The sequence below is a fragment of the Notechis scutatus genome, chromosome 11 (assembly GCF_049901735.1).
Source record: "Notechis scutatus isolate UNSWTSFEM ecotype Mainland chromosome 11, rNotScu1.2, whole genome shotgun sequence".
Taxonomy (NCBI): domain Eukaryota; kingdom Metazoa; phylum Chordata; class Lepidosauria; order Squamata; family Elapidae; genus Notechis; species Notechis scutatus.
Window position 1 is genome coordinate 17,382,763 of NC_142019.1, and position 20,795 is coordinate 17,403,557.

General features: G+C 41.9%; 1 protein-coding gene across 1 annotated transcript in view; it reads left to right on the forward strand.

The window, feature by feature from the left end:
* The window catches only part of RAB11A (RAB11A, member RAS oncogene family), a 38,940-nt gene that overhangs the window by 5,611 nt on the left and 12,534 nt on the right, over positions 1–20,795 (forward strand). Inside the window, exons 4-5 of the mRNA XM_026673117.2 lie at positions 10,003–10,198; positions 12,151–12,344. Of these exons, the coding sequence (XP_026528902.2) occupies positions 10,003–10,198; positions 12,151–12,344 (390 nt within the window). The remainder of the gene's footprint in view (positions 1–10,002; positions 10,199–12,150; positions 12,345–20,795) is intronic.

Genomic DNA, 20,795 nt, shown 5'->3' on the forward strand with positions numbered 1-20,795 from the left:
ACTATCTTGCTTAGCAAGTGGAAATTTTGGATTCAATTGTGATCGAAAGATGAGTACTTTTAATAACATAATGAGTTTATATAGTAAATTCCAACGATGAAAGCATTGCTCATGTACCATGAAAGGTTGCCTTCTGGGAAGGTGGCTTTATTTCTATAATGCAAATTGGGAAGAGAAATAATATCGCTCAGTTGCCATAAAAATGGCAGAATTTTGCCGCAACGAATGTGTGCTGGAGCTTGTTAGGTTGCTCGTATTGTCTTTTCCTGCTACAAGCGATTAAACGAACCAGAGATTCCCTGTCTTTAAAAGTTGCCCAGTTTGGGAAAAAACCCTCATTTAGAACTTCTCTTTAGATCAGTATTCCTCAAGCATGGCCACTTTAGGATGTATGGACCAACGCCCAGAATTCCCTAGCCATCAAGTTCGCCCCATCTTAATGGGGCCAAGTTGATGAAACATTGCTTTAGACCAAGGATCTTCAAACTTGGCAAGTTTAAGACTTGTGGACTTCAACTCCCAGAATTCCTGAACTAACATGACTGGAGGAGGAATTCTGGGAGTTGTAAGTCCACAAGTCTTAAAGCTGTCAAGTTTGAAGACCCGTGGAATAATTAGACAAAGAGGTAGAATAGATAGAAAGAGAGATAGAATAGATAGATAGAGAGAGAGAGAGAGAAAGATAGAATAGATAGATAACGAGAGGTAGAATAGAGAGAAAGAATAGAATAGAATAGAATGGACAGATCAAGGGTCTTCAAACTTGGCAAGTTTAAAACTTGTGGACTTCAACTCCCAGAATTCCTGAGCTAACATGACTGGAGAAGGAATTCTGGAAGTGGAAGTCCACAAGTCTTAAAGCTGTCAAGTTTGAAGGCCCCTGCTTTAGACCAAAAAGCTGAAGTGGTTTATATTCAATATGTTCTTATGGATTTATAATCTCAGCACACAACTTGGAAGGATAAAGATTGGAGCTGGGAAGGGAAAAGGTATCTATTGTTAAAGATGTCTATTGGTTCATCCATAATGACTGTCAATGGATGGACGCTAAACAAGGAGAGAGCCAACCTGAAACTAAGGAGAAATTTCCTAACAACCCGTGAAACAGGTTGCCTTCAGAAGTTGTGGTGCTCCATCACTGGAGGCTTGTAAGAAGAGACAGGGAACTTGTATGTCTGGAATTGAGCAGGGAGTTGGACTATAGAAGACCTCCAAGGTCCCTTCCGACTCTATTATTTTGTTGTTCTGATCCAAAGTTAAGGATCAGTTGCACAAACCTTGAAATGGGCTGGGTTGAAGCAACTACGTATCTGCATATATTTATTTGTTAAATGTCTGTACTGCCTATCTCACTAACACAGCAACTCAGGGTGAATTACAATATTATAATAAGATAAAAAGTGCTAAATTAAAATTAGAATAAAAGGATTAAAAGTTAAGAACCAAGATCATGGGCAGTCGGAGAGAGATAATTTTCTTTACTCGAAAGCCACCCCCCAATGTAGTAAACACATTTTTAGACTCTTCCAGGAATCCAGAAGGCCAGGAGAATGGAGGAAGATCTTACCTGTAAAGGAGAATATTTGTAGTTCAGAGTTCAAATGAGGGGTCCTTGGTGCTCTCTGAGCTTGGTTGTTTTCTTGCAGATGTTTCATTACCCAACTAGGTAACATCATCAGTGCTGGAAGGGAGCAGGATGCACTGATAACATTACCTAGTTTGGGTAACAAAACGTCTGCAAGAAAACAACCAAGCTCAGAGAGCACTAAGGACCCCCAATGCTATCTTTGATGCTAGAACATTCCAGAGGGCAGGGGTCACAGCAGAAAAGGCTCATTTTCTGGACCCTACTGGCCAAAATTCTTTGGTCAATGGTATCTGAAGCAGACCCAAGGGTGGGATTCTACCGGTTCGCACCTATTCGCTAGAACCGGTTGTTAACCTTCTAAGCAGTTCTGAGAACCAGTTGTTAGAAGAAATTACAGGGCTAATCCTGTCAGGAAGGCAGGAAGGAAACATTCTGGTGTTGCTTACAGAAACTGCCTCTCCGTTAACCCTTATTACATTCTTGGCAAGACTAGACTTCCTGTCTCTGGAACTTCTCTGGAGTTTTTTTTCCTCATTTGCTGGTACTTTGCTTGTGTGGAGTGACCATTCAAAGTTACAGTGGCATTGAAAAAAGTTACTTATGACCCTTTTTCACACTTACGACTGTTGCAGCATCCCCACAGTCATGAGAGGCCAGGCGAGGAGATGTGTGCTTCGATGTGAGTGATGTTGAGTTGGCCACGCCCAGCCAATAACATGACCACCAAGCCACGTCACCCAGCCACATGACCACCAAGCCACACCACCAACTAAGCCACGCCCACAGAACCGGTTGTTAAAAAATTTGAATCCCACCCCTGAGCAGACCCTTTCTGCTAGAACAAGTGGGCTAGGCTAGTCCCATTGGGCTAAGGCAGTTCCTCAGATACCCTAAAGATCCACGCCATGAGGAGTTTTAAAGGTGAACACCTTGAATTGGACCCTAAAGCAAACTGACACCCAATGCGCTGATGTAACAGTGGTATGTGTACCACCTGAGGGCACATCTGGAGTTCTGCACCAGTTGTAGCTTCCAAATAGTCTTCAAGGGTAGACTGCATTGCAGTAATCCATCCAGGAGATGACCAGGGCATGGGTGACTTGTATAGAGGACCTCACGATCCAGGAAAGCAACTTGCCCACCACTCAAAATTGTGCAGAGACTTTCCTAGCTTCAGGCAGGAGTCAGAAGTCTTTCAGAAATTCCTTTCGGTCATTCAGAAGGTCTTCTTTCCCTCCTCCTTTTCTTCCACTGTCACTCAAAGTCATGGCAATATCCTGCTGGCTAGGACATCGTTGCAGCGTCGCCTCTGGATCAGAATCCATGGTTTGTTGCTCATTTCATAAGCCAGGATGTTAAACCAGCCAGATAGAGCAGAACCTGCCTATAGATCTCTAATTTGCTTAGCTTTGCTTCTTGGCAAGCGGAGTCCAGCATGAGTGTGAATTCTGGCTTCTCTTGTTATCCAAACTGTATCGAATGGGAAATATATGGCAAGATACTATTTCTTTAGTATTGATTTTTATTTACTTATTAGATTTATTTGCTGCCCCTCTTGTTTAGTTCTTAATGCCATTTTCAAATATATTTTTGAAGTATACCTTTTGAAGTTCTCTTTAAAATACGTTCTCCACAAGCTGGAGAACATCCTTTCTTGTTTGGGGACAGCCATTTCACAAATAGATTAGCTTCCCCCACGCTGGTCTGTAGCCCCCAAAAGATATGCTCAGCCTTGCAGATACTTCCCCTGACCTCCACCATTCAGTATACTTTAATTGCCTAATAATTTAATGATTTGCGTCTTTGAGGCAGCATTCAAAACTGTTTTCTCATTGGGTGGCAGATACAGTTTTAAAAACTAGGTATATCACAGAGTCAGTTTGCTGCAGTGGTGAAGGAATGAGATTAAAAACTGAGAGGCCATGAATTCAAATCCCACCTTAATCACAAATCCCACCGAATAATCTTGGGCCAGTCATTTTCTCTCAGCCCTAGGAAGGAGGGAATGGCAAACATCTTCTGAAAAACCTTGCCAAGAAAACTGCAGGGACTTTTTCTAGGCAGTCTCTCCGAAAGAGAATGCAGTAATTGAACAGAAGAAAACAAAACAAAACCAAATTACATCGTAGTCAGTTTCTTGTAAAGGATTTTTGGCAAAGGAACTGGACTTTTGTCCAAGATCTTGGATTGCAGGTAGGTCCAAGTGACACCATCAGTTACCTACATCTAGTTCAACAAAAAGCAACCTTGTCACCACCAACATTGCCAGATAGCATCAGGGAGGCGATATTGGAATGAGAGGCAAGTCAGTTGAAACTTAATTCTGTCTTATTTTTCATTAGGAGTAAATTACACAGTGTAGTGTGGGAGTTCCTGTTGATCAGGCTATTAGTGGCCAGAAGTGCTGCTTGTCAGCTTCAGTTGGGCTGCCGGTTGAGTCCTTCTGCATTAATCTTGCTTTGCTGATATTTGCACTGGAAGCAAATCCAAAGCGCACTCTTTTGCAAAGCATCCTTTTTTTTTTTTTTTTTTTAAAGGCAGCTTGGAGACTTGAATTCATTTTAGAAACTTCACCAAGAACTTGTAGGAACAAGGCAGTTGGATCATGCAGTTTCTTCCCCACGTTCTTTTTACACTGACGATTTTAACACTCAACGTCTTGGTTTCATGTTTTAAAAACTTTCCCTAGAGTGCAGTTGGTTGTTAAAAGTTCTGCTCAAACCAGATCTGGGAGTAACAGAAGCAGGATTTTTTTCTCTCTCTAAGAAATGGGTTGTTTTTATTTAGGATAATACAGCATCTTATGCAAGATGAAAGTTTAGCACCGAGAAATTAAAAATGTGTTAATATCTGAGCAGCAGGAAATTAAGAGTTTAACACGGAAAGAACTATTGAAAATGTGCAACGTCTGATTTTTGTACAGGTGTTGGGGATAGAACAGTGCTGACCAGCCTTCAATGTAATTTGACAACCAAAATGATGATGGTGATGATACATTTACATAAAGTATAAAGACACGTGTCTATGGAGATGCTCAGTCATCAAGTTATGGTTGGCCCAAAGGTGCTTTTTCAAGAGGCAACTGGACTTCTTTGGTTTTTCTTTGAAAATGTTTCGCTTCTCATCCAAGAAGCTTCTTCAGCTTTTTTCAGCATTCTTCTGCTTCTTGAAGCATTCTTGAATGCTTCTTCAGCATTCAAAGGGTGTTCATCCCAAAATGTCTATGGAGATTCTCAGTCATCTAGGTCATAGTTGTCCCAAAGGTGCTTTTTCAAGAGGCAACTGGACTTCCTTGGTTTTTCTTCAGCTCTGAAGAAGCTTCTTGGATGAGAAGCAAAATGTCTTTAAAGAAAAGCCAGAAAGTCCAGTTGCCACTTGAAAAAGCATCTTTGGGACATAAAGACGTATAAAGCTATATCCTTCTACCCTAAAAGAGGGAAATTCTGGGGAATGGCTGCCCTGGGCCTTCCTATGTCTCCCATCCAGTTCAGGACTGCGCAGTCACTTGTTTTGGGACCTTCTCTGGAATGTGCTGCCTCCTCCACTGTGGTACCACCGACATTTCCCGCCCCAAAGCTTCTCCGTCACCTGCACATTTAATCACCTCTGACTTAGAGCATAGAATAAGAGAGTTGGAAAGGATCTTGGAGGTCTTCTAATCCAACCCCCAGCCTATACCATTGGCGGTCTAATCTCTTCTTAAAAGCCTCCAGTGAAAGCCTTCTGGCGGCAAGTTGCTCCACTGGTTAATTGTTTTCACTGTCAGAAAAATTATCCTTAGTTCCAGGTTGCTTCTCTCCTTGATTAGTTTCCATCCATTGCTTCGTGTCCTGCCTTCAGATGCTTTGGAAAACGGATTGACCCCCCTCTTCTTTATGTAAACCACTTAGATATTGGAAGAACTGATATCATGTTGCTCCTCGTCTTTCTTTTCCCTGTGCTATAAATCCCTTCTGGTCTGAGGGTATGGCTGCATTTTCCACCCCAGAGTATTGTGGGCACAACATTTGATCTGTCTGAGGCCCCTTCTGGAAATGTGGAGCCTTGAGAAAGCATAGAAGTGAACATCCAAAGTTCTACCAGTTTAGTCTCAAGCCATGGTCCTCCCCTTTCTGAAGGGCTGGTGCATGATATTTGTCCTCATAGAGAAGGGCTAAGATTTTTGGGAGACGCTTTTTAGATGACAACATGATAAGCAGGACATCCTTAAAGGAGCAGCAGAGATCGGCAACCAGAAGGTGACTTCTGGTTGCCTTCATCTCCAGAAAAAGGAGAGATGATGAGGTTTCCCACATGTGCTCCCCACAAGTGTATACTGCAGGGACGGAGATTTTTGCAATCAACCCATGGGTGGCTTGGAGTCGAGGGATGCAGTCACCATGTAGTCTGTATGGACAAAAAGCTCAGCTGAGCCTTACTTTTTTGAATTTCCTTTGAATTGCTTTTTATTTATTGAGAACTTTTGGATCAATATGTTTTACAACATTCCTTGAGTGAGTCCCCATCAATCCTTGAAGAAAGAAGTTGTAGGTGCAAGATTTAAGGTCTTAAAAAACGAGGAGGGAAAATAAACATAAAAAACGTGATTAGAATCTATTTTAGAAAGTTATAAATGGGTTAAGGGTCCAGAGGGATTTCACATAGTTATAAGAAATCTTCCCATGGGAAAATGCTATTATTTAGGAAAACAACACATGATAAGATGGGATTTAGAAGGTTGGACACCAGAAGGAACCTGAAATAAACCGAAGTTTATAATTAAAAATAATTTACATTTGCCTCAGTAACACAAAATGGAGCAAAATACTTTAATTTTGGATGAACTGGAGGGTATTCCTAAACAATAAACTCAAGTTAGTCTTAAGATTGTCTGCTATCATAGACAAGCTGGTTTTAAAAGAGATTATAGAATAGAAACAAGTTTTACTGGACAAGACTGAGGCTGATTTGAATATGGATTTTAAAATGACAGGTTACAATGGTAAGGACAAAGATGTTATATTGGATATACAAATGAAATCTTAGTAATTATAAGGGATATACAAATAAGAAACAAGAAGAGTGACTTGGATACTTATTTTGGATTTGCAAGAGACTTGTTGAAATTTTGAAGGATTTTTTTGAGAAGGGACAAAGACACCATGAAAAGAAATCATTTTTTGAGAGATTATTTAAATAGACTAAAGATTAACATTGTTAAAATTAAAGGCAAAGAATATAAAATTGGATTATTTGATCAAGTGTAAAATATAAATGTTATTTCTGGTAACCCCCAATGGATTTTTGCTGACCTGAATTGAATGTATAGGAAGCAAAAATGTTTTATTGTATTTTCAGAGAAAATGATAAGTTTCTGACATTGCTTATACATGCTGTGATGAAGGGAGAAGTTACTTCTTTATATATTGCTTTTCTAATGTATTCTTATCTTTTTTTCCTTTTCTGTCTTTTTATTTTTTGCATTTTCATTTTTTTCCTTTTTATTCTTGTTCATGTTTGTTTAATTTTATTAGTTATTTTTTCATCTTTGAAATTATAAACTTTTCCTCCATTCAATCATGTTCAATTCTCAGAGAATTCCTGGACAGGTCCCTGCAGTTTTCTTGGCAATTTATTTTGACAAATCTTAATCAAAAAGGTCAAGATTTTCTTTGTGAGCTTGATTTTGTATTTGAGACTGATAGGTGTGTTTATGTGTGTGTGTGTGTGTGTGTGTGTGTGTTACTCATCTGATTTTACGGAACACAAATTTTTGTGGAGAATGGAGACTGGGCTGGCTATTTTTATTTATACAGTGTATTAGGAGTAACTGAATGGTCCTTGTAGATTAGCTACCCTTTTTTATTGTGAATTTGACTCCCTGGGATTCTATTATCCAAGTTACGTATCATGGCATAGTTGGCATTCTAATGCACAAAGTTGGACTCCATGGGTGAGGGGCAAATCCTGCTTCTCCCTGTAACCCCTTGAATCCATCCAAATCTTTTCCAGAATCGAATTCCCCGTCTAGTGGTTAAGGTACCAGGTTAGAAAGTGGGAGAGCCTGAGTTCTAGTCCTGCCTTAGGCATAAAAGCCAGCTGGGTATCTTTGGGCCAATCACCAGGTGAGTTCTAGTCCCGCCTTAGGCATAAAAGCCAGCTGGGTATCTTTGGGCCAATCACCAGGTGAGTTCTAGTCCCGCCTTAGGCATAAAAGCCAGCTGGGTATCTTTGGGCCAGTCACCAGGTGAGTTCTAGTCCCGCCTTAGGCATAAAAGCCAGCTGGGTATCTTTGGGCCAGTCACCAGGTGAGTTCTAGTCCCGCCTTAGGCATAAAAGCCAGCTGGGTATCTTTGGGCCAGTCACCAGGTGAGTTCTAGTCCCGCCTTAGGCATAAAAGCCAGCTGGGTATCTTTGGGCCAATCACCAGGTGAGTTCTAGTCCCGCCTTAGGCATAAAAGCCAGCTGGGTATCTTTGGGCCAATCACCAGGAGACCTTGAGTTCTAGTCCTGCCTTAGATACGAAAGCCAGTCCCTCTCTTTAAGCCCAACCCCTCTCACAAGTTTGTTGTTGTTGGGAAAATAGGAGGAGACAGATGTGTGGGATACGTTTGCCACTCTGAGTTATTTGTAAAAAATAATAGAGCCAGGATGTAAATAAATAAAATAATTTTAAAAAATGTGCAAGATTGGACATCACTCCCAGAAGGGGCTATTTTACAGGAGGGGTTTGGAGGCACTTCAGTTTGACCTCCCTTTGCTGCTTTTACCCTTAGCTGAACTTGTCTCGCTGGCTTCTGTCATTCTTGGCCCAGGCTGATGGGAGTTGTGTTCTGACAGGTTTGGGAATTACGGCACAGGCAGGACCAGGTGGCAGGAGTCCTGCTTCCTCTTTCCGGCCTTTCGGTTCCCGCTTCATGTTCTGTTTGGAGGCTCTGGGCCACTTGCAGAGTTTGGGAAGTTGTAGGATGGGCGAAGTGAGCCCACCATTCTCCTCCTCCACCCAAGTTGCAAGTCGTCCTCAACTTATGGCCACAATTGAGTCTCACATTTTTTGTCCCGTTTGATGACCTCCCTTGCCGTGTTGTTAAGTGAATCTGCCTCCCCCCCCCCCCCATTGATTTGCTTGTCAGAAGGTTGCCAAAGGGGACCACATGACTCTCAAGACACTATAAAAGTCATAAATATGAATCAGTTGCCACAAGTGTCCGAATTTTGCTGGCCCGACCGTGGGGAGGCTTGCAGTGGTCTTAAATATGAAAAAAAAACCACCATAAGCCACTTTTTCAGTGGTCACTGAGCGGATGGTCGTAAGTTGAGGACTACCTCTATTTTGCCCCCCTCCCCCCCAAAATGCAGAGCCTTTTAAAATATTCCATCTTTTCTGCCCATGGTGGGGGGAAAAAAAGGTCTTTCCAACCTGCCGAGGCCAGTTTCATTTCCCACCCAGTGCTTTTACCTGCCAAGCGTTTGCAGAAACCTCGGCCTCTGCGGTGGTTTTTAAGCCTTTTGGATTTGCAAATAGGAGTCAGCTGATTGCCCAGTGAGGTAATGGATTTTCCTCCCTGGCTTCTGTCCTTGGAAGTTGCTGAGGCCAGCTCATCGTGCCCTGCCTGCTGCTGGAAGAGCGATGGGGGATTTTCAGCAGGCTGGCTGGCTTTTTTTGGGGGGGGACGGGACCCCCGTGCTGGGCGCTTCTCTGGCTCCCCAGATTGATTGCTTTCCAGAGAAGCCGCCAAAACTTAATTAACCTGGCGTTTTGAATTGTGTGCAGCTTTGGCTTGGCGGTCTGGGAACGTTCACAACCTTTGGTGTTTTTATCCGAAAAGCTGTTTTCCTGCTTGGGGCTTGCTTATCATGATGGATCACTTTTTCTTTTTCTTTTTTTAACGTGTGAGAGGCTTGCTTTCTCAGGAAGAGCTTCTTGGTGGATTGTGATTTATTATTTGGCATCTCACATTAATGACGTCAACTTCAAAAGCCCAGCCTTCTTTCCCTGCCCGACGTAGATAGGTTTCTGAACTTAAATTTATTACTTTATAACAGGAGTCCCCAAACTTGGCAACTTTAAGACTGGTGGACTTCAACTCCCAGAATTCTGGGAGTTGAAGTCCACCAGTCTTAAAGTTGCCAAGTTTGGAGACCTCTGCTTTATAAGTACAAGTAGTCCTTGAGTTACAACAGTTCATTTAGGGACTATTCAGAGTTACATTTGAACATATATTTTTTTCTTCTTCAATTAAAACAATTAGTTTTGCCATCTCTGCCAAATTTTTCCACCCCTTCTTCCCTTGTGGGAATTGATGGGCCTTTCTATTTTTTGACACCCACCGAATTCTCCCTGCAGTTGACGTAATAGAATAACAACATTCAATTTTTTTCTTTTTTGGGTTCCAAGTTCTTTCTCCAATAATCTTCTGGTCTCCCCTTTCCAGTGGTTCTCATTGGGGACTCCGGAGTTGGCAAAAGCAACCTCCTCTCTCGCTTCACGCGTAACGAGTTCAACCTGGAGAGTAAAAGCACCATCGGTGTAGAGTTTGCCACCCGGAGCATCCAGGTGGACGGCAAGACCATCAAAGCTCAGATCTGGGACACGGCTGGGCAGGAACGATACCGAGCCATCACATCTGCGTAAGTGTCCCTTCTCTTCCTAGCCCAGATGATCCAAAGGAGTCTTAACGTATTTATTATGCCATACAGTTTTCTCTGGATTAATTAAAATAAATATGGTACAATAATACTTTTAATTTCTAAATTTATTTTTAACATGACCGAGGAGGGAAATTATGTGGAGTGGTGCGATGGCTTAGAGGTGGAGCTCTTGCCTCATAAGGAGGAGGTAGAGGCAGGTATTTCTCTGGGCACAGTGAGAATATATCTGCTGAACAAAACTCCGCATTGCCAATAGGAAGGGCATCCGGCCAGTAAACACACTGCTAGCTCCATTCTGTTGCTCAGACTCCACCCCGCAAGGGATAATGGAGTCATTAAAAAAAAAGAAGAGGAAGAAAATTACGTTGTGGGAACAGTCATATTAGCTATATTAAGGTGGTTTAAATCAGGGGTCCGCAGCCCGTTTGAAACCAGGCCGTGGGAAGTGGTGGGTGAGTGCGCGCATGAAGAAAGTTTCACTTGTGAAAGCAGTGCGCGCCTCTGAAACCATCCCCTCTTCCTCTACTGCCACTGCCTCCGGCACTCCACCAAACCAGAAAGATTGGGGAATGCTGGTTTAAATGCAAGGTAAACTTAAATGTAACACGAAATCACATTTAGTGCTTCCTCCTAGTCCTCTTTGCAAAAACATTTGCACCCTTAATTTAAAACTACATCACACAATGTGGGTTTCCCTTTCCACGGGTATGAAACTCTCTGCTCCTAGGCCCTTGTTAAGTGCTTTTTAGAAAAGCTTTTAGACTCTTTTATTTGCAAAGAAATCAGGAATGATGTGATACAATTAACGTCATTGAAGTCCTGAATCCTTGTTGTTAGGTTTGTTAGCAAAAAGCACATTAGTGACAGAATTAGCTGGAGGCTCTCAGATACTGTATTCTGTAGTTAGTGGGTTTTCATTTGCTGAGGATCAATGGCATCTTACCTATTAAGTCTCTTCATTACACTAAGGTGTAGCAAGGTTTGATTGGTTCAGTGTGTTGTAATTTAACAGATCATGGTTAAAATAGATGATGGCTTCAGCTTCTCATCGATTTTCTTTCACACGTGGAAGATTGTCCACCCTTTGTGAGTGGGACCAAAGATTACTTCAGAAGGAGAGATTTATTTATTAGTTCAATATGTCCCACTTTTATTCTGTACAACTAGGCATTAAATATACAAGGTTGCTACCTCATATTCTCTCCATGCAACAATTGCCCTTGAGATGGACTGGAATGAGAGAGAGGGAGGGAGAGAGAGAGGGAGAAGGAGAGGGAGGGAGAGTCAGTCTGGTCTAAAGTTACATGTCCATCTTCCCGGTCCATGGGTGTACTAGAACTCACAGCCTCCTGGTTGTAGTTCCTCACCTGGTTTGTAGTTCCTCACCATGGTTTGTAGTTCCTCACCATGGTCACTGCACCTGGCTGACTCTCTTAAGTGAGGGAGCAGGTACATCTGTAACTCTTTTAGGTATAAGTTTTATTCTTGAAATTCTTCAACCTCAATTCTTCTGAAATCCTGACAGTTGGCAGCCTACAATACTGCATTCTTAATCACTACGCCATTACAGCATGTTCCTCCCTCCCTGCACTTAGACTTCTATACCTCTTCACAGTGCTTTCCAGCCCCCTCTAAGCGGTTTACAGAGTCAGCCTCTTTCCCCCCACAATCTGGGTCCTCCTTTTACCCACCTCGGAAGGAGGGAAGGCTGAATCAACTTGCGCTGGTCAGGATCGAACTGCCAAACTGCTGGCCGTCGGCAGTCAGCAGAAGTAGCCTGCAGTACTGCACTCCAACCACCGCGCCACCGTAGCTTTTATACAGCGTTTGTTGTTTCCCTCCTTGTAAGCCCCTCAGGTTTGTCAGTGAGTGGGGGGGGGACCTAGAAATGTTAAACGACGGGTGATCGGTGATGTGCTTTGTTCCTCCAGCTATTACCGTGGTGCCGTGGGGGCCTTACTGGTTTACGACATTGCCAAGCACCTCACCTACGAAAACGTGGAGCGGTGGTTGAAGGAACTGCGGGATCACGCCGACAGCAACATCGTCATCATGCTTGTGGGGAACAAAAGTGACCTCCGTCACCTGCGAGCCGTTCCAACAGACGAGGCCCGAGCCTTCGCAGGTCAGTGGGTTTGGCTGTGGGGGCATTCAAATTTTTTTTTTTACTACCGGTTCTGTGGGCGTGGCTTGGTAGGTGTGGCTTGGTAGGCGTGGCAGGGGAAGGATACTGCAGAATCCCCATTCCCTCCCCATCCCACTAACCTGCTTTCCAGCTCCGTTCTCCTGGGCAGGGCAACCAAAGGAGACCCAGCTGATCAGCTGGGACTCAGGGGGAGGCAGCGAAGAGATGGGGTTGGCGGGGCCAGTCAGAGGTGGGATTTCCCGGTTCTTCAAAACTACTCAAAATTTCCACTACTGGTTCTCCAGAACTGGTCAGAACCTGCTGAATTCCACCTCTGACCCCCCTCCGATGGTCACTGTGTCCCTGGGACATCCTCACCTGTAGAGCGATGTTTATGGCAGATTGCTTTAATTGTTCCTGATGCTACTTGTCTGGCTACAAAGCTGGACCCAAAATAGTCGAGACACCAACCCTGTCAAGCCCAGCATTGGGCAGTGATGGGACATTTTGCAGTAATTTTATTAAGCATAACGATTAAGATACAAACGAAAAAGAATTAGAGAAATTAAAGAAGTTGATATAAAGAAATAGAAAAGAAGAAGAAAATGATATAGGGAAGAAGAGCAATATACAAAAAATGACATCTCCATAAATAATTTCAGTGGCTTGTCACTTTCTTTTTAAGAGCCAAGAAATGATCATCTTCTCATATCTCTTATCTATAAACAAATCCTTAAAGTCTGGTCAGCAGAAGTCCATTAAGAGGTAACTGGAGGCTTTCAAGAAGAGACTGGACTGCCATATGTCAGAAATGGGGTAGGGTCTCCTGGTTGGTGGGTGGTTGGACTAACCCTAACCCTACAAGGTCCCTCCCAACTCTGTTATTCTGTTAAAGTAACCAAATATCTGTTTTAACCTTGATCAGATAAACCAACTTTATATGTCTTCCTCTTCCTTTTGGCAATCTTGCTCTTTAATCCCTTAATATCCCAGCACTTGAATTCCTTTCATTTTTTCCTTTGTCCTCATAAATTCTTCAGTTTTAACAGCCTGTTTTATAAATCCAGTAGGAGAACTATCCAGATTTTCTATTTGTGTATCTCTTTTAATTATTAAGACGTTAGCTGGTCTAGTGTAACATCTTTTAAAGACAGTCTATGTATAATGGCAGGCCCTCTTAAAATTAATTTGTGGGTCCATGATTTGCAAATGCTATCTAATGTTGAATTATTTTGTTCCATTCTGTATTAGTAAGTCGAATTAAATGTTCTTCTCCTTTAATTGTAATCTTTAGCTCCTTTTAGTTCTTTCCCATCACTTTATGTTTTGCTTTAAAGAATTCAAAACAACAGCATTTTCCCACGGGAAGGAGCCTGATAATTAATTTGTTAAATTATATTTTTTTAAAAAGCCCAAAACTCTGTACTACTTGTAAGGGATTTCTAGTCAACAGTGAATGTTGATATAAAATAAATCAATTTTTTGTTGTCATTTTCACCAAAGCATTCCTCCATTGTGGATAATACTGAATTTTTCCATCTTTAATCTTGCCGCAGTTATCGTTCCATGACCTTTTTCCCCCAACTGTTTATCCATTCCCTGAGAAATGCCCCCTGATTTAAATTCTATATTAATCTTCAAACTCCTCTGCATTAGTGTACATATTTGAGCTTTCTGGTTTTTTTTAAATACATCCACCCAATGTGATAAAACCTCCTTTCTTGCTGTTCAGTTTGCCAGGCTACGTTTGAAGGGCCTTTATACACTCTAGACCAGGGGTCTCCAACCTTGGCAACTGAAGACTTGTGGACTTCAACTTCTAGAGTTCCTCAAGCAGCAAATTCTGGGAGTTGAGATCCACAAGTCTTAAAGTTGCCAAGGTTGGAGACCCCTGGTCTAGATCACAGGTGTCAAACTGGATCCCGTCCCTGGCCACATCAGGAGTTTGCCCTTGAGGAGCTGGGGTGGACATGGCGGTTGATTGAGTGGGTGTAGACAGGCCCGGGATGGCAGGGGCCAGTCCCTCGCGGTCTCCAGGGGCCAACTCCACAGCCTATTACGGGCCGTATCTGGCCCACAAGCTGCATGTTTGACACACCTGCTCTAGACAATTTCTCTGGTGACATGTACCAACAACACATTGTTTTACAGAACTTCTCTTTAAGACTATAGTATAGTGTAAATTTCCATCCCATATTTCCCCATGATTTCATATATACATTTATAACCATAATTTTTAGCCCACTCATCATAGAGGTGCCACTTGATGATGGCTCAGCCATTCGTGGGAATATGGGTCTGATGTTTCCCACCCATGGACATGTGATCACAGGTGGCCAGGATGCAACATCCTATGGTAACATGACTGCGTTTTATGACAGTTTTGCCCAACATTAGCATTTATTTCTAGTTTTTAGCAAAACCAGCCCACTGAGAATTATTGGTTTGCTTATAACAACCATGGCATTTCTCAATGACCACTGTGGTTAAGGATAAGGTGACCTGCTTTACGACTGCTACAACCTATGACCATGATGGGCAGGCTCCCTTATGGTCATAAGTGAGAATTACTTGCACATTCCTTCATAGTCCTTCCCTTATGTTTCTTTTCTGGTCCTTGAAATACTGAATAAATGAGAGTGGAGAATGGGCAGCCTGGTCTTGTTCCTTTTTGTATCTCACATGGTTTTGTTAGATTTCCATGAACAATTACGTGTGTTTTCTGTGAAGCATAAATCAGTTTCACCCATTTTATAAAATATTCTCCGAAATTCATATTTTCTAAAATCTTGGAACCACAAAGCCCCGTTCAAATGGTCGAAGGCCTTCTCTGCATCTAAGAAATTCAGTGCAGTTTGTTTTTCATTCTGATGTTGCTCCAAATATTCCAAAAAGGCCAACACATTCCTAGTGGTGTCTTTTAGGTAAAAATCCCTATTGATCCTCATGTGTAAATTTTTGAAATATTATTTTCAGTTTATCAATTAGAATTGTGGTGAACAACTTGTAATTGTTAGCGATAGCACTTAGACTTATATACCACTTCATTAATAGAGTAAATAATTATAATTTCTTGTTAAGGTCAAATCTTGACCCTTTTTAGGTAGTAGTGCTATGTTATATTAGCCTCTTTTCAACTCTCTGGAGACTTTCTAGCTTTGTTCATGGTAATTTCTAGAGGTTGTAAAGGTTTGTCCTCAAACCATTTATAATAAAACCTAATAATCCATCTGATCCAGGGACCTTTCCCAGTTTAATCTTTTATATAACTTCAGAAACTTTCCTTATTGTCATAGGTCCATTCATAATTTGTCTCAGAATTCTCAGGAACATTTGTTTCTTTAGATATTCATCTATTTTTTTTCTAAAGTGATGTCATTTCCTTTGTACAAATTAGAATAATAATTGATAAAATGCATTTTTCATGGCCTCATTGTCCTTTAATAGAGTATCTCCTTCTTGTAATTTCAGTATCATTTTTTTTTCCTTTTGTAATTTAAATGTCAGCCACTTCCTTGGTTTATTTGCAAACTCAAAATCCTTTTGTTTCACACACTTCGTTTTTACTTCAATTTTTCTTAGAGTTATCATAGATAACTGTGATTTTAATAGTTTAATCTGTTGAGAAATGCTTTTCTTCTCTGTGAATTTCTCCCCCCCTTTATCTCCTCCAAAATAGCTTGTGTTTTCTCTTGTCTCTTCTTTTGGAGCACACTGTGATATTGTATAAAATAATCTCTAATAAAAACTTCACGCATATTCCCAACCATTCTTAAATCAGTGCCTTTATCTAAATTTTTATTCAAAGAAATTCTTTTAATTTCCTTTTACAGGCCTCCACTATTATTAATTCTTTCATTTAGTCGCCATGTGAAAGGACTAGTTTTCCTTTTATATAAACCAGCCTCACAGGATTATGGTCTGAAAAAGTCCTTTGTAATATCTCTACTGTAGAAACCTCAGAAGCCAAGTTCTCTGAAGTCCAATCATATCTATTCTTAAAAGAGAAGTAGGTCTTTCTTAAGAAAGTGTGCACTCGCAAGCAATTCAAGCCATTTTTCTGTCTCCATATATCCAATAGCCCTAAATTGTCCATTAAATTTAAAAAATGGGTAATTTATCTTGAGCGTTTTTTTAACTTTTTTCCTCAAAAGCTCTGTCTGGTTGTGGGTTGTAATCGCTCCATAAATCATTTACAGAACAGTATTTTATCCTCATTTGGGGCATAAATTCCCAGTCTTAGCACCATGCAAATTAATGTCCACCGCCAGTCAGTCAGTACAAGTTCTGGTTTTAGTTGGTGATGAATATAATAATTAATTTCAAAGAATATTAATGTACAGTTTAATTTTTTTCCCTTGCTCCTGCTGAAATAAATCCTTTCCCCGTATTTGTATAAATTATTTATGTCCATTTTAAGAAGAAAAGAAATGTAGGCAAATTATATCCTGTTTTAATGTTTTTCAAATTATGACATTTTTTTTCTCCTTTTCTCTTTTGAGGAGCATTCACTCCGTTTATTATTCCACCTTAAGCATGTGTAATCCATAATCCATAAAAAAAAAACGTTAGGAAAATCAATAGCCATAGTAGTGCCTCGCTCGCTATCTTCCATTTGAAGCCTGTTCTAAGCTGAAATTTAATTCACTTTGGCCTGCTGACATTAAAACCCGACTGAGATCTTTCACTCACTCCTGGGCCAGCCTGACAACAACAGCAACAACAAAAAAAAAAAGGCTGCAAAATTTTCTTTTATTTGTTTGTTCATTTGCACATTATTCTTAGATGTGCTTAAGGCATTTCGGTGCCCTTATTTCTAAATCTCGGCTTAGTTTCCTGATTCCCCATCTCGGCTTCTCTCTGAAGAAGAGAGAATGGTGTTCAGGCGAAACACCATTTCCTTCCTCTGTTTCCTTATTTATTTATTCTTTTTTAGAAGTTGTTTGCAGTCCTTTCCTTTACGAGGACTACAGGGTGAGGTCATGGCTCCGTGGTGAAGGCGAAACCTTGCCAGTCCCATTGTGTTGTGTTTAATTTGTGGCATGTCATGGCCGAAACGGTTTTTACAGGGCTTAAAAATGGGGGAACTAGTCCTGCGTTTACCAGCCATATTGGAGCCTGGAGTTTCTGTAAGTCATGATGGTCGAATATCGAGGCACCCGTGGGACCAGGTCTGATTTTATGACGTAAGTCACGATGGCTGCATATCCCGTGTGATCAGATCTGATTTTGTGAGTTTCTATGCAGCAGTTTTCAGTGAACGTGGCAGTCATTAAGCAAACGCTGTGATACTTAAGTGAATCCATGTACTGTATCCCAAAGGGTGGGGTTTTTTTCTTTTTACAGAAACCTACAAAAAATGGAGGAAACTGGCAAAAAAAGACATAAATCCCGGTCATACGGCCATGCAGTGCTACAGCTGGCTGTGCAAGTGAGCTGATTGCCAAGTGCCCAAAATGCAATCATGTGATTGCAAGGACATGTCACAACTCTGGAACTGAGTCATAAGTTTTTTTTGGGAGGGCGGGAATTGTAACTTTGAATTGTCACTAAGTTGACTGATCGTAAGACGACTCCCTGTCGAAGGAGTCAGTGGACTTGCTCTGTATTTAGCAGGTTTGCGCCTTGATTCACCTCCCTCTTTCCAGCTTAGTTTGGTGAATAACAGAATGAGGGACCTTGGAGGTCTTCTAATCCAGTGATCCCCAACCTTTTGGCGCTGCCCGGTACGGCATCAACTGGGCGCTCGCCGGTCCGGCATCAGCTGGCGCCGCCATCTTTTGATGAAAAGTGCCTCCGGTGACCTCACGGAGCCGTTTCATCAAAAAGATGGCAAGCCGTGAGCCGGGTAGAAATGGCTTTTCAGAAAAGCTCACGGGCCTCTCTTTTGATGAAACGTGCTTCCGGTGAGCTTTCTCCGGAAAGCTCAGAAGCACTTTTCATGAAAAGATGGCGGCCACAAGCCAGCGCCCGGTAGGAGTTGTTCGCGCCGGTCGGTCCACGGACCGGTGGTTGGGGACCCCTGTTCTAATCCACCCCTGCTCAAGCAGGAGGCCTAAACCAGGGTGTCAACCTTGGCAACTTTAAGACTTGTGGACTTCAACTCCCAGAATTCCTCAGCCAGCAAAGCTGGCTGAGGAATTCTGGGAGTTGAAGTCCACAAGTCTTAAAGTTGCCAAGGTTGGACACCCCTGCCCTAAACCATTGCAGAGAAATGGCTGTCCAGTGATGGAGCCTCCCACCACTTCTTGTGGCAAGTCGTTCTCCCTCTCAGGAAATGTCTCCTTAGTTCCAGGTTGCTTGGTTAGTTTCCAGGCGTTGCTTCCTCCTCCCACCTTTCCTTTGGAGAAGAGGTTGACACCCCCCTCTTCTTTGTGGCAGCTCCTCAAATACTTCAGCACAACTTTTGCTCCCCCGCCCCCTTATCTTCTCCTGGCTTTCCTGATAAGTCTGTCCAGCCAAATGGCTGGTGCCTAGAATGGCTTTTCTTTGTCAGTATTTGTCAGCCAGAATTATATTCTAGTGACCTATCCATCCCATCAACGGGAGTGCAGATCAGCCACACGGTAGCCAGGCTTTTTAAAAAATTAAACAAGGGTCTGCACTATTTCCCCCTTCTCCCACTCCGCACCCGGAAGGGCAGAAGCAATTAAACAACGGAGCCGTTCGTGTGTGTGTGTGTGTGTGTGTGTGTGTGTGGTGAATAAATCATGGGAATAAATCTTGAGTTTCAGACTGGGGGTTTATTTCACTCTGGAATGTGACACCGGGTCCTTTGCACTAATCATGATTAAAAAGGCTTGATTTATATTCCCCCTTGCAGTCAAGAGAAGATTTCTGATTACTGGGAGGAGGAGAGGGAAGAGAAGAAGGGAAATTGCTGGCCCTTGGATTTTGTGTCAAGAGGAATGGCATGCCCCCCCACCCTCCCTCCCCTTCCTCAATTCCCCACACAGCCTCTTGCACCAAAATGTTGTTTTCTGAGGATTGCAAAATTCCATCCTGTCTGTGCACAGGATACTGTACACAGGAAGGGAAAAGGAGAAGTGGTACAGTGGAAAAAGGTTGCCTTGAAGCCAGCTTGACGTTTACTCCTATTTCTACCCCCCTCCCCGCCATAATTTAAAAAAAAAACATTCTTGCCCTTCTGATGAAAGAAGCTTTTTTTAAAAAAAAAAATTAAAAAGGTGTGAGCTATAAGGGGGGTGCAGGTAGCGCTTGACTTACAGCTATTCGTTTAGTGACTGTTTGAAGTGAACAGTGGCCCTGAAAAAAAGTGAGTTAACAACTGTTTTCCACTCTTATGACCGTTGCCACATCCCCATGGTCATGTGACTTACAATCGGACGCTTGACAGCTGGTTCACATTTATGACGTGATCCTGGGGTCACGTGGTCCCCTTTTGCGACCTCAGTGAGGAAATTAGATTCACTTAACAACTGTGTTCCTGGCTTAACAACTGAAGTGTTTCACTTAACTCTGGCAAGAAAGACTGTAAAATAGAGCAAACTCACTTAACAACTATCTTGCTTAGCTCAATTGTAACTCGAGGACTACCTGTATGGTTTTTCAACAACCCCTCATTCTAAGCCTTGGGCCAGCCAAAAGCAAAGGTCTTGGTTCTCCCTTCCCCAATTTTGTTCTACAAAACCCTTGAGAAAAGAAACATTCCAACACGGTGTGGTTCCTAAAAGTTTACACATACTGCAAATTTAAGTTGAATAAAAAAGAGGAAGTTAGAAATCAAAAAAGCCCTACCTGCTTTTCCAAATAGTTCCTTTTTTTTCTTTTTGATTTGGTTTTATTTTCTTTCGTTTTTCTTTTTAACAATTATAAATAATCAATAGCGATGCACTGGAGTTCTTAATGTTAGCCATTAAGCTCTAAGACAGAAAGCTTTTTTATACTACAAGATAATCAAATGTATTTTGCCACCGTCTCTCGATAGTTAGCTTTACAGTTCAAACAGTTTTAATAACTTTTTCAAAATTATCCTTTTAGCATTGATAAAACCTTGTTTCTCCTTATCTTTAAAAGTTTACCCTATCCGAACCCACCATAGTATTAATAGTTTTTAGTTTGCATTGCATAATGCCACAACGCCCCACTCTGGTGTTGGAAAGAAAAACAGAACAGGTGAAGTCACCTGGTTCTTTGTTCAACAAAGGGAAACTGTTCTTATGTCTCCAAACAAAGCACTATAAAAATATTCTGGCGCTGGCAGGTTGGTTAAGAAGGGCGTGGAGAAGAATACAAACATAGACTCATGTGCTTTTTCAAGAGGCAACTGGACTTCATTTTTTTTTTCTTTTGAAGACGTTTCGCTTCTGTTGGAAGAAATATCCTTCTGGGTTCAGTTCCAAGTGGGAAAGAAAGACACTGGAAACATGGAGGCTGCTTGGAAAGATGGCTTAATGGTGGACAGGACCCCATGCCCTGGAGCTCCAAAGT